The following is a 13,659-nucleotide window of genomic DNA, read 5'->3' as shown; positions in this document are numbered from 1 at the left end:
GTGTCTATACAAAAGGACATTGCTTTAAAGTAAATTATTCAAAAGACATAAGGAGAGGAGAAAGGCAATATTAACTTACAAGTTCAGTGTCCTAGAAGGATCTGACCTTACAAGTTAACAGAGTCTGATTAGGGGAAAAAGCTGATTAACTGGTTGGGGAGGAGAGCATAGGGAAGAGTTTACAGATAAACAGAGTGGAATTTTAAGTGCCTCAGGAGCACTGTAATAAACCTGAGTTCTTTGTGGTAAGGGAGGAAGGACAAACCAATGTCATCCTACAATGAACAACTTGATAAACTATGGTGTTAGAATAAAATATTTTTTAGCAACCACAACAAAACTAAGGCTAGAGAAATCTCTAGTCCTGACAGAATCTGAGCTGAGAGAAAATGCTTGTCTGCCTTGGAAAAAATTAATCCCTGTTTTGTTACGTTTTTGTCTTAAAACAGAAAGGTAAATACACCATGACTCTTCTCAACAGCTCTGAGACACCAGATCCAACATAAAAATGTGTTTTGCTGCCAATGACCAAAGGCTGTTGATTTTTTTGTTTTGTTATGTTTTTCTGACTGAGGTTCTGTGATTTACAATATTGTTAATGGTGGTTTCCTGGGTACATAATCCTACCACCACACCCATCAAACCAGTGTGCCCAGTAGGCTTTAGTAAAAGGACACTGATGGTCTCACCCCTCACCTTTTAGGGGTCTGTGATAAGAAGATAGAGGCTTGAGAGTTTCTCTGGAAGGAAGAAAATATATAGTCAACATGCCTGAGGAGAAATCTAAACTCATATGGGTTGTTTTAAGTAAAGCCAAAGCAGCGTTTCAGGACGAAATAGAGAACAAAAGCTCTATTTAAACCTAGAAATTCACACTATGACGTCCTTCATGTTCGTCCTGTTGTCCATCCTATACCCCATAATGCAAGAAAGCTAGTATCACAGTAACTTATGAAACTATGAAAACATTTATACTTGAATATACATGTTTATAGATTTGACAGGAACAATGTCAAATACCCAACACCTATACCCAACACCTATACCCAACACCAAAGTGCCTTCCAAAACTGTGCACTGATCTCTTTTATTTTTGTTTCTTGTTTTGGGGGCCATACTTGGCAATGCTCTTAGAGCTTACTCCTGGCTCTCATTCAGCCTCCTGGTCAGCCTTGACGTGGGAGCATATTTAGTGCTGGGCATAACCTTATGTGGTGTCAGGGATCGAACGAGGGTCAGCCACATGTAAGGGTTAAATCAAGGTCAACTGCATGCAAGGCAAGCCTCCTGCCTGCTGTACTATCACTCCAGCCCCTTGCATGGGTCCCTTTCAGGCCAACCCTGCCGTCCTCAATTCTGCGATCGGGGTCTGGAAGTTTATTTTCTCTTACCTTGCTTAGTTTCTCTATAAGTCACTCATTAGTGAGATTATCCAGCATTTGTCTACTTCCTTCTGACATTTCACCCTCAATTCCGTCCACATTAGAGCAACAGGCATTTTCATCTTTTCTAAGAGCTGGGTAGTATGCCTTGTGTTCATACATCATATTTTCTGTATCCACTCATTTGCTGTTAAGCTGTTCTCTTTTTCCTTCTCACTAGCATAACCACACTTCATACTTCCTCTAGAAGTTTTGTGCCATCTAACGGAAATTCAACTTAGAACGACTAAGCTGACCTATCACGGTGCCAACCTCTGCTCATTCCCTACCAAAGAACAGTGCCAATAAAACGGAAGCTGTTGTAAAAAAATAAAGCAGTTAAGGGAAAAAAATAACTTAGTTTGTTCATCAAGCTAAAAAGTACGAAAACAGAATAGAGAAGGAATAATGGAGAAATTCTCTTTCACTATCAACCAATAGGGAGAAACAAAAGGTTACTATAATATCAAAACCAAAAGTAAAAACTGAAAGAGTATTACAACATCCAATATAAAAACTAAAGAATACAATGATATTACTGTTTCCCTTATAAAATTTTTCTAAAAATCAAAAAGACAAATATGAATCAGTAGTAGCTGAATGGGAGGGGTGTCTAGGGGAAGGAAAAGTTAGCCAACAGCTCTTAGGAAGACATAGAAACTGGTTTTAAAAACAAAAGTAATGACTAAAAGCTAATTTGCTCCAAATACTCTGCTAAATTCAGACAACTTAAAATAAATGTGGCTGAGAAACCCATGTAAGAGGGGTGAGAAGATAAAACTATTTTGGACTTTCCTTTTGTTTTTTTTCTTTTTGGGTCACACCCAGCAATGCTCCCCACTATACTTTCACTTCTTTCATATTTAATATAAAATAATAAGAGACTCACTCTCTGTTGTCAACAAACAAGGTCTGGAATTCGACATTAAGATTGAGAAGTTTCACATTTAGTGGAATAGGATGATTGGATGGAGAGAGTACTATCATCAAATCTAATTACCTCAATAAAAATTAAATAGCAAGGACTTAGGCAAGGCTGTAAAAAAGCTAAATTATGTTAAGAAGACTACATCAACCATGAGATATTCAAAATCATGACTAATAGAAGAATTGGGGACTAAGATCAACTGGGGAAAAAAATTTGCTTAGGAAAATTAAGTAAAGAAATGGTTGAATGTTAAAGAGCCCACAAGCATTACAGAGAGAAAAAAATTGACTTTTTTTTTTTCAAAAACAGATACCAAGAAACAAATTAGAGGGAGCAGAGAAGAAAGAAAAATTAAAATCCTCTGAGAAATAGAGATCTTTTAATCAGAAAAATGTATATTCTGATGAGTACACTGTATCCACAGGGCTAACCTAGTTTCTCATTCGGGACACACCATTATTTATTTTCACCTAAGTTATTTCTTCACTATGTATTAAAGAAATACATAGTGAAAATTATTGAAATTATTGAAATTAGCTACATTAGTTTATGCTGGCATTCTTATCTAGTTTAAGACAAAATTCTTTGTCTGGTTTAAAATAAAACATTGAGCAATAAAGTCAAAATTTTTCAATAAATTGATTTACTGATCCCTAAATTCCTAAAGAGAAAATCAGAGGAGTTTTAAACAATACAGCCTTCACTCAAACATTTTCTTTGCTTAAACAACAACAACAACAAACATGTTTAGGGAGCAGAGAGATGCCTTCCTCGCAAGCAGCAGAACCCAGCTGGTTTCCTGGCAAATCTCCCCGGGCACTTCCAGAAGTGATGGCTGAGCACAGAGTCAGGACTAATCCCTGATCACTGCAAGATGGGAGCCCCAAATGAAAACAAATAAAAAATAAAAATAGCGATAAGTGTATCTTCCTAACACTGGATGATCACACTCATCTGTGGAGGGGGGCGGAGGAGAGAGAATTGATAGACTGTACCAAATAATGCCTTGGCATTGGAACAAAACCAATGCCAGTAGTGGAGAGAAGGAGGGAGGTGGACTGGACTAGGCTGGAACAGCCCAGTGGGGAGGGCACCTGCCTTGCACACAGCCGTCTTGGGTTCGATCGCCAGCATATGATATAGTCCCCTGGGCCGCTGGAATTGACACCTGTGTGCAGAGCCAGTAGTAAACCTTGAGGATTGCTGGGTGTGGCCCCAAAACAAAATGAAACAAACAAAAAAATCCAGGACTAGAAATGATTCAGGGACAGTGATGGAAGGAGAAAGATACCTTGGAGGTGGTGGGGTGCAGTAATTTTGTACAATGGTGCCATAAGCTTTAACAGTATTCGAACTACCTAAATTCTAATTTTTTTAAGTGTAAGGAGAAGTGTATGTGTGACAATAAATGTTATCTGTAAGACATGTTACGGTGATTTTGCTACACGCACAAATCCTCACATTGTTCATACGGGGAAAAAAAATTTGTCTTTATCAGCAGTATTTCTCAAGTGGGAGAGGTGGCATATGGCTCCACCATGGGATTCTCAAGATATTCCAAGGGGGCACAGATGAAAAGCTAGTAAGGGCGATATGGCCTAAAACAATGAAGTCAACTGGATACAAGGGGCCTCAGTGGGGGGAAAGGCTAACAAACACTTGTCTATAGGACCTTGCAATAGCTGAATCCTTAGGGAAACTGAAAATAAAGGATCCATGCTAGTGAATTACTATGGTTCTAGAATTAAAATTGCAATTCCTTTACCCCATCCCCTTTACACGCGCCCCCTTAATCTGATATACCAAGAGGAGGGAGAAGATATAATTCACAAAAGTGTCTCATCATGTTTTGATAAGTAAGTCTTAGCCAGACAGACACCCCCCACCCTCCCCACCCCCGACCTCTCACGCACTCCCTCTGGATTCAAAAGCCTGTTCCAAAGCTTTTGAAATAGGTTCAAATTTCAGCACTGCTATTACCATTAACCTATGAAACAACTTGGGTTTATCTGCATAATTACTCCCACAATTACTAGAGCATCGTGTCTTATATAAGACTTTCTAATTCCAAAGTTTTAACATGCTGGTGGCATTTTCAAAATCTCCTAAGGTATTGGCCAGAGAGATAGGATAGTAGGCAGGGCTCTTGGTTTGCATGCAGCTAAACTGGTTTCCATCCTTGGCATCCCATATTGTCCCTCGAGCACTGCCAGGAGGATCCCTGAGAGCAGAGCCAGGAGTAAGCCCTGAGCACTGCCAGGTGTGGCTCCCCAACAAAACAAATCTTCTAAACTAATGGCTTTAACTCAATGAATTACTAAGTTTTCTTTCATATTTGGGTGGGGGGGGTGAAGGGATCTTGACTATATCCTTTAACTCTCCCAACTTCTCGAAGCAAAGAGCCTATTTTTTACAGCAGAGACACAGTCACTTTTGTTTCCTGTCAGCAGAAGTCACCAAGCTCAGTGCCTCTGAAGTCTACTCTTCTGGCTGCTTGGCTCGGCCCAAGTTCTCTGGACTATTCCTAAATCCCATTAATCTGATCAGAGCACATTTATTATCTACCACATCCATTACTCACTAACACAGAAATTGCTGGCACAAGTCTCCTCGCATTTTGTGCTGAACACAACCTAATGTACATCTTCCCAGAACTCATGTTCCAATTATAGAGCACCCACTAGAAAGTTCAATTACTTTTCTGGCAAACGCTACAGTTCTTTTTAACACAATAAGATGAAATGGCTGTCTTGAAATGGGGCAAAGTCAAAATGACCATATTTTGACAGCTCCCTGGCTTTAGCTCCCAGCTGTCTATCAGTGATATGGCCATCTTCAAAAGAAACTCAGAACTCAACCAAATACCTTGTAAAGTTTAGGACAAAACTTGCTCTGAATCTAAAAGCTCTTAGCAAAGTAGTTATAAGCTTATTTCCCCTTACCAATGACTATTGTGTGACTCTGAACAGTGTCATACTTTTATATGAATAACCTCTTTTTGCTGTATTCTCCCAAGAATATAAGATATAGATATATATCAATATTAGCACACCCAGAAGCCCCTTGTGTAATATTAACACACCCAGAAGCCCCACCCTACCGGTACCAGATAAACACCTCATCAGCAGACCTCCACTACGTCCATTACCCAGCCGCTGCCACGCTCCAGGCCGCTTTCCAGATACTCAGGCCGAGACGCATGCATGAGTGAAGCCCCACAGAACCAGTAGGCAGGGGTCATACCCACCAACTGACCCCCAGCACCGTGTAATCCCATCAACAGCCAAGACCCAGAGACTATAAAACCCAGCTCCCAGAAGAAGACGGCACAGTCTCCTGCCCCCACGCCTGGCTATCCTCACCGGGGCCCATGGAGGGGGGGGGGGGGGGTTGAGTTTCCCTCCCCGCCCCGAGCAGAGCTCCGGCAGCCAAAGACCTCCAGAACCAGCCACAACCATGCTGAGACCACTCTCCACACGCATGAAGGTACCAGCAGAGGAACAAAGGCATGCGGGTCCCGGGGCTGAGATTTTCAAGCCTGCTTGGATCGGGGCTAAGTATCCTTCACCCAGATCCTCCATCCTCCAGTGGGCAGGGGTCACACCCACCAACTGACCCCCCAGCACCGTCTAATCCCATCAAAGTCCAAGACTCAGAGACTATAAAACCCAGCTCCCGGAAGCACGCAGCCGCATTAGTGGCCATGCAACATCTTATTATCTCATTCTTACTTTAGACAACCTGGCAGGCTACCGAATGTAACCTGCCCACACGGCAGTCTGGCAAACTCCCCATGGTGTACCCAATATGCCAAATACCAGTAACAATGATGGGTCTCATTCTCCTAACCCTGAAAGAGCCTTGAATATGGCACTATTTAAAATATCAGGGCTAGGACGAAGGAGACATTACTGGTGCCGGCTCGAGGCAATCGACGAACAACAGACAACAGGATGATCGTGATCGTGATCATGATTAATATTAGGTATAGATATATATGCCTATTATATATGTGTATATAGATAGATATGTCTATTTTATATTTGTGTGTGTATATATGTATATACAAACAAAAAACACCACATTTCCCACAAATGACATTTAAAAATCCATAAGAGGAAGAACACAACATTAAAATAGTTCAGTGATCATGTTTTCCTCACAAAATAAGATGTTTCATTTTAGGCCTCAGTTGAGATAGCTTCATTACCATGAAGAGGTTGGTAACTAAGATAATTACACCTCAAAAGGAAAGGAAAGATGAATGAGACTCATACAGTAAATAACTCAAGGACTGATCAAAAAAGACAGGAGATGTATCACCTGGATTTCTAGGGCACACAGTGAGGACTGCGATACCACACAATTCCGACACACTCTCGTTCTTGCTCAATATGCAAACTTCATGAACGTGAGTTATGACTTTCTTTCTTCTATTTTATTTATTTATGGTTTGGGGGGCCACACCTAGCAGTGCTCAAGACTTTCTCCTGGCTCTTGGTCAGGGATCACTCCTGGCAGTGCTCAGGGGACCATATGCAGTGCTGAGGATGGAACAATGGTTAGCTGCATGCAACCCCTACCCAAACTGATTTGTGAATTTCTTAAAAGTGGGTGCCAAGATCCATACACACAGCCAAGTTTCTCTGGCTTACCTGGCTTTGCAAGGCGTATCAGAGAGATGTACACATCATGGCAGTCTCTTTCTTGTGGTATGATTAGCTGTAACAGTTGGAAGTTTTTGCAGCGAATAAGCAGAGGACACCCCGTTGCGGCTGTTGCCTGCTTTTCAATGGTGGAGATCTGACTGTGAAGAATCTATAATCCAAAGTTAATGTGGTCAAAGCTAAGAACAAATAACTAATCAACAGAACAAGGCAGGCAGACATAAGATGCTCTTCATCCATTAGCTAGCTCAACACCGGCACTCAAACAAGAATGAGACATCTGTGAGGAATCAACTATTTTTTTTAATTCCCAGGCTTCTGCTCTCGAGGCTAATTATATAAAACTGACTCTTCAATCTATGCTTTTGTACAAGTCTAGGTAAAGAGCCATTATTGTATCCAAATGGTGAATATACTGAACAGCTAAAATTATACTGGTCATGAGATGTTAGTCAAATAAACCTTGCAATCAACTAAAGTTAGAGATGGGTCCTCTGGGAGGTAGCACCATGCTCCTTAATTCCACATGGAATGCAATTTGAGATTTTGTTTTCTAAGCTGTTGTGGGGGTCAGGCAATCTGGAGAAAAGATTTATTTTCCAGGAAATAACTCATACTGAGACCATCTTTTTTGGAGTACTTCATTCTTTTGAGTCTTCTCTGCTAAGCAGTACCTGAAATATAATAATGTCTAGAGATCTCAGAAAAGGGAAAATTGACAATTCACAGACTCTGGCTCCAAGTAATGGCATGGTTGGGTAGCAAAACAGACTAAGGAAACCATAGCAGTCTCATAATTAAATAACAGAAATATCTGAAAATGGGAATCTTCCTTAGATGTTCTTCTATTGCTTGTTTAAGTTATTGGGAAAGTAGAGAGACTGAAGGACCTGCAGAATGGGTCCTACAACAAAACGTACTGGGAAAAAGGGACTTTGTGATACTCTCTGGCAGATGGACATAACGGAAGCTCTACTTGACAGCTGGGTCATGAAGCACTTGTACCTCTGGCTATTTCTAGGTCTGTGTTTGGTGATGTGCAAATAATTAGTGTTTAAAATAAGTAAGTAAATCAAGTAGATTTGACTCTGGACAGGAAAAAAAGTCAAATTCCCATCCCCAAAACCTGGTTCTCTGAATGTCAAAACAGCAAATACCCTCCCAACTCAGCCCAAGATAAATTAAAAACTATCAGGGGCCGGAGCTATAGTACAGTGGGTAGAGCATTTACCTTACATGCAGTCAACCCAGGTTTGATCCCCAGCATCCCATATGGTCCCCCAAGCACCACCAGGAGTGATTCCCAAGTGCAGAACCAGGTGTCTGCCCTGAGCATCACCAGGTGTGGGTCAAAAAGAAAAGGAAAAAAGCAAAAGGAAAAAAACCATGACTCAAACATTTGATTTTCAACAAGGAAAAGTACAAAAAGGCTAAAGAAGCACATACCCATGTTTCTTTTCTTGTGTCAGGTGAATTTTCCACGAATATGACATGGGTGGCTGTCAAATACAGAGTACCCACAACTGCTTTTTTTGAGGACAATCGATCTACCAAGCGGACGTTTTCTACCTAGAGAGATGAGGTGAATAAGAGTCAGCATGATGCATAAGAGCTAGTCACAAAAACAAGTAAAAAGGTCAGCTGGCACAGAATCCAAAATAAAATTACTGAGGATTCTCCCAATAATAAAAACCAAAAAGTGCCCTCACACTAATGACTCTCAGAATATGGTTATCAAAAGATAAAAATTCAGTTTAGTAAAACCTTAAATATGCCACAGAAGATGTACAGACAAAATTCTTAAGAATATTCCTTCAGGTGTTTCCAATAGTTTACCTTCCTTTTTATTGCAGTGATCTAATGGAGGAGGGAGGGAGGAGAAGGAGAGGCAGTTCTCCCAAGAAGAGCTGAGGAAGTGCAGGGTACTCCGGTCACCAGTATCATACAAGGTCTGAGGATGAGGTGGTGCTCTGGCCCTACGTGCTGGGGATTACCTGGGCCACCGAGTGGCGTTCAGACTCCTACAGGGCCACGGTCACTGGTACTCCTGGGTCGCCAGAGTTGTACAGAAAAACTTGGAGGACCATGCAGTGTTGGGGTTACACTGAGGTCTACCACCTAACCCCCTTTATTATCTCTCTAGCCCCTTTATAATTCTAATTTATGACAGGAAATGTATACATCAGAATTCTGAATTTACACACTAAGTTTGTATGACTTACATTATAGCATAAGAAAAATAACAATTTTCCCATATGTTTCTTGGTTACAGATATGGCCCTAGAAATCTGCTGCAATATATACAGATAGGACCAAAAAATACAGACGGGGGCCAGAGCAAGAGGACAGCAGATAAATCACTTGCCTTGCACATGGCTGACCTAGGTTCGATCCCCGGCATCCCATATGATCCCCCAAGCACTGCCAGGAGTAATTCTGAGTGCAGAGCCAGGAGCAAACCCTGAGCATCTCCAATTTTGCCCCCCACCAAAAAAAAAAAGTAACGATAAAGATCCTGCATGCTTATTATATAGGGAAACACACAAAAGAAAGATGCCCAGTTTCATTTACAACCAAGTATCTTTAATTAGTTCAACTCTCACCACTGATCTAAAATTTGAACCATCTGAAGAGTTTTTTTTTATTTTTATCAAGCACACATCTATTATGTGCAATTTCAAAGATTTGTCCCTGGAATCGTTCCAACGAAGGGAATGGAAATGACCAGACATCTTCTTCAGGGCAAGTGAAACTAGAGCAGGGAGAACTCTCATAAGGCAAAGCCTCCCGCAACCACCAGATGAACATTCCTGCAATGACCGCAGGGCTAAGTCATGCTACTTGCTACGCCAAGGATCAACCATCTATAAACAATTGCTGGCTCGATCCTCATCCCTCAAGTCAAGATGGTTTCTTGCTTCCATGAGGCAGCTTAAGAACAAATAAATGGTCTTTGCACCATTTCTTTTTTTCATTGAAGACAGAAGCTGATATCACTAGAGAAGCCCAAGTTTCCCATCTGCTTCAAGGAAAACCTAGGGAACGGAAGCCCTAAGAGAACTCTTCACGTCAAAGCCAAGGTTCTGCCCTACAAAGTTGAGCCTCAGTGTCCTGTGAGCCCCAGAACTAGATGAGTCTTCCAGGAACAAGACATAATTCTTCCCATCCCAATTCTTCCCAGAAATCTAATGAAGTAAATAAAGAACTCAATGTCTTTTTTCTTTTTTAAAAAAAAAGTTTTATAGTAATGATATTATCCCATCACCTCAATTTTTGATGTTTAATAAGTGCCTTTTCATATGTTTTTAGTGGTTCTCTCTTTTTAAAAATAGTTTCTTATGGTTATGAGTAGTTGAAATCATTTCTGTAATAATTTTCCTTTTCCTTCCCAGTATTTATACCTTTTTCCATGTTTAATGTCATTAACTGGAACCTTGTAAACAACAGTAGTAATAGCAGTCACTCATGTTGTTCTCATTTGTTTATTATGACAGCTTAATTGAGCTTTATTCATTTTATTCTTTCACGCATTTGCTACGTACCAATCAATGGCTTTCTGCATATTCATAACATATTGTCATTAGATAATATCAAAATTGAAATTGTTGTTATTATTGTTTTCCCCAAAACACCTGGAGATTCTCAGGCTCTGTTCCTGGCTCTGCACTTAGGAGTGATCCTTGGCTGTGCTCAGGTGACCATATGAGGAACTGGAGATTTGAACCAGGGTTTAAGGGATGCAAGGCTAGCACCTTAACTCCTGTACTAGCTCTCACAACTTTTCCAATGGCGGTAAAATTAACTTTTTGAAAGCGGTAGTATTTTAAGTTTTTGAAGTAACAATATTACCACATTACATTCAAATGTAATGAATGTACACCAAAGTGCAGATATCCCTCCATTTCCCATTCACTCCACCTCTTGGTAGCCACAGACTTGAGTCCAAGAGCTTTAGTCGCTGTAAATGGTCTACTCCTTGCTTGTTTTTCTTTATTACACTTGAATGAGGTTATCTAGGATTTGTTTTTCTGCAACTTATTTTGTTAAGCATGATAACATGACATCCTCTAATACCATTCTTACAGCAAAATGCAAGATTCTACCTTTTCTCATAGCGGAGTGGTATCCTATTGAGTGGGTTGACCACAATGTCTTTTTCCCTTTCCTTAGAACTTAGATTCATTTTCAGCCCGAGATCACATTTAAAAGTGAGAAATAGGGAACAGAGTGGCAGCACAACAGGTAGGACATTTGCCTTGCACACGATCAATCAGGATTTTATCCTCAGTACCCAATGCGGTAACCTGAACCCTTCCAGAAGTGATCCTTGAGCTCTGCACCAGAAATAAGCCCTAAATTCCAAGGTTTGTGGCCCCAAAAAACAAAAACCTAAAAATAAAATTGGAAAAAGAAACATGATAGTGGAAAAAAAGACTATGGCTTTCCAAGAACAGAAGCACAGACTAGTCTATACAATGGAAATATCCATTACAATGACTGAAATGGTGGACACAGCTTTTACTATTTTGGTCAAAATCACTGAACTGTACTCCGCATACATTTTCTTTTCACTGTATATAAGCCAAATTTTAAAAAAAGATTAGTCACCAAATATACTTTCACATATCAGCCAACACTCAATCAGAACTAAAATTAGAACATTTCTTTCCATTTAAAAACTCAAGAAAAAAATTTAAAAGAAAGGAAGGAAAAAAAAGACTCAAGAGTATAATGTGCTTCACTCAGGAATTATTTATTTAATGGTTCAACTGGATTCTTAATAAAACAGATTATTTTTAAAAATGCATTAAGTTAGGGGGTATGGTGCCACCAGCAGGTCAATCTGTACCTGTGAGACGAGTGCATCAGCAACCTTATGGCACCTTCAGACTTCCAGATACCTCCAAATTGCTGCTGTGCCTTTGGCCAGACCCCAAAAACTTGGGGCAAAGTTTACCAAGAAAGTAAACGGCCAAGAGTTAGGTATGTGGAAGACACACCCACAAACCTCCTCCGGCTCAGCTATATAATTGGTGGCAAGGCCTCTCTGGTTCACGATTGAACTGCTTAACGGCCATGATCCCAGAGACCCAGAAACAAATCTTGAAACCCAGCGGCTTTTTTTTTTATTAGTGAAACACCATGAGGTACAGTTGTAGATTTACAAATTTTTGTGCTTGGGTTTCAATTATACAATGATCAGATACCCATCCCTCCACCAGTGCCCATTTTCCACCACCACGGATCCCAGTATCCCTCCCACACCCATCCCACCCATCCCACCCTGCTTCTGTGGCAGGGCATTCCCTTTTGTTCTCTCTCTCCTTTTGGGTGTTGTGGTCTGCAAGAGAGGCATTGGGTGGCAATCATGTTCAGTCCATAGTCTACTTTCAACATGTATCTCCCCTCCTTGGAGGATCTTCCAAACACCCTTTATTTGGTGCTCCTTTCTCTATCTGAGCTGCCCTTTCCCCTAGAATGCTCGGCTGGCCTCTAAGCCATGGAGTAATCCTCCTGGTACTGATCTCGGCTATTCTTGGGTATTAATCTCCTATTTTGTTACTTTATGTCCCCCAGATAAATGCAATCTTTTTATGTCTATCCCTCTCTTTCTGACTCATTTCGCTTAGCATGATACTTTCCATGTGGTACCACTTGTATGTAAAATTCATCATCTTTTCTAACAGCTACATAGTACTCCATTGTGTAGATGTACCAAAGTTTCTTTAACCAGTCATCTGTTCTTGGGCACTCAGGTTTTTTCCAGATTCTGGCTAATGCAAAGAGTGGAAACCCAGGGGCTTTTGGCAGAAATGTGTCCGGACCCTGCAGTAGGTTACCGGCGCTGGGCCACCCCAGGGGAGGAATAGGTTTCGTGCCTTGGCCTGTTCCCCCTGGCGGCCCAGTGGCCGCCATCCTCCAGAGGCCACTGGACAGTCATGTTTGGGCCCTCAGTGACAATACATGTGGGGCGTGACGGGATGGGGGTGAAGCCGGCCCTTTCCTCCCTGTCCCAACGAGACCCTGAGTTGCCACCCACGAACAGCCTCTCTGGCTCCGGATTAAGCTGCTTAACAGCCATGATCCCAGAGACTCAGAAACAAATCTCAGAACCCAGCGGCTTTTGGCAGAAATGTGTCTGGACCCCGCAGTAGGTTATTGTTGCTGGGCCACCCCAGGCGGGGGAAGAGTGCTGTCCCTCCGCCTGCTCCCCCTTGGCGGTTCGGTGGCTGCCATTCTCCAGAGGCCACTGGACAGTCAGGTATGGGCCTGCAGTGACGAGACACGTGGGGCCTCATGGGATGGGGGTGGAGCCGCCCTTTCCTCCCCATCCCAACAAGACCCTGAGTCACCGCCCATGAACAGCCTCTCTGGCTCCTGATTAAGCTGCTTAACGGCCATGATCCCAGAGACTCAGAAACAAATCTCGGAACCCAGAAGGTTTTGGCAAAAAATCCCTCCAGATTCAATTGTTAAAATTTCGGAATTTCAAAATTGTGTGGCCACTACTGCAGCTGTAACATCATATGTTATTCATAACCAGCAATAGAAAACAGATTGTCTACTGTTGCCTTTTCAGCAGATCTGAGTGTTGGGGTAAAATCCCAAATAATAATAATGGTAGGTCTGGTGCCAAAATATT

General features: G+C 41.5%; 1 protein-coding gene across 1 annotated transcript in view; it reads right to left on the bottom strand.

Annotated features, from left to right (window-relative positions):
* MTMR7 (myotubularin related protein 7) overlaps window positions 1-13,659 on the bottom strand; it is a 148,272-nt gene that overhangs the window by 77,797 nt on the left and 56,816 nt on the right. Inside the window, exons 2-3 of the mRNA XM_056114016.1 lie at window positions 8,463-8,581; window positions 7,005-7,167 (exon numbers count right to left, since the gene is read on the bottom strand). Of these exons, the coding sequence (XP_055969991.1) occupies window positions 7,005-7,167; window positions 8,463-8,581 (282 nt within the window). The remainder of the gene's footprint in view (window positions 1-7,004; window positions 7,168-8,462; window positions 8,582-13,659) is intronic.

Source organism: Sorex fumeus, unplaced genomic scaffold (genome assembly GCF_029834395.1).
Source record: "Sorex fumeus unplaced genomic scaffold, SorFum_2.1 ptg000024l, whole genome shotgun sequence".
Lineage (NCBI taxonomy): Eukaryota > Metazoa > Chordata > Mammalia > Eulipotyphla > Soricidae > Sorex > Sorex fumeus.
Note: the sequence above shows the minus strand (reverse complement) of the source record. Positions and strands in the feature narration are given on the sequence as shown.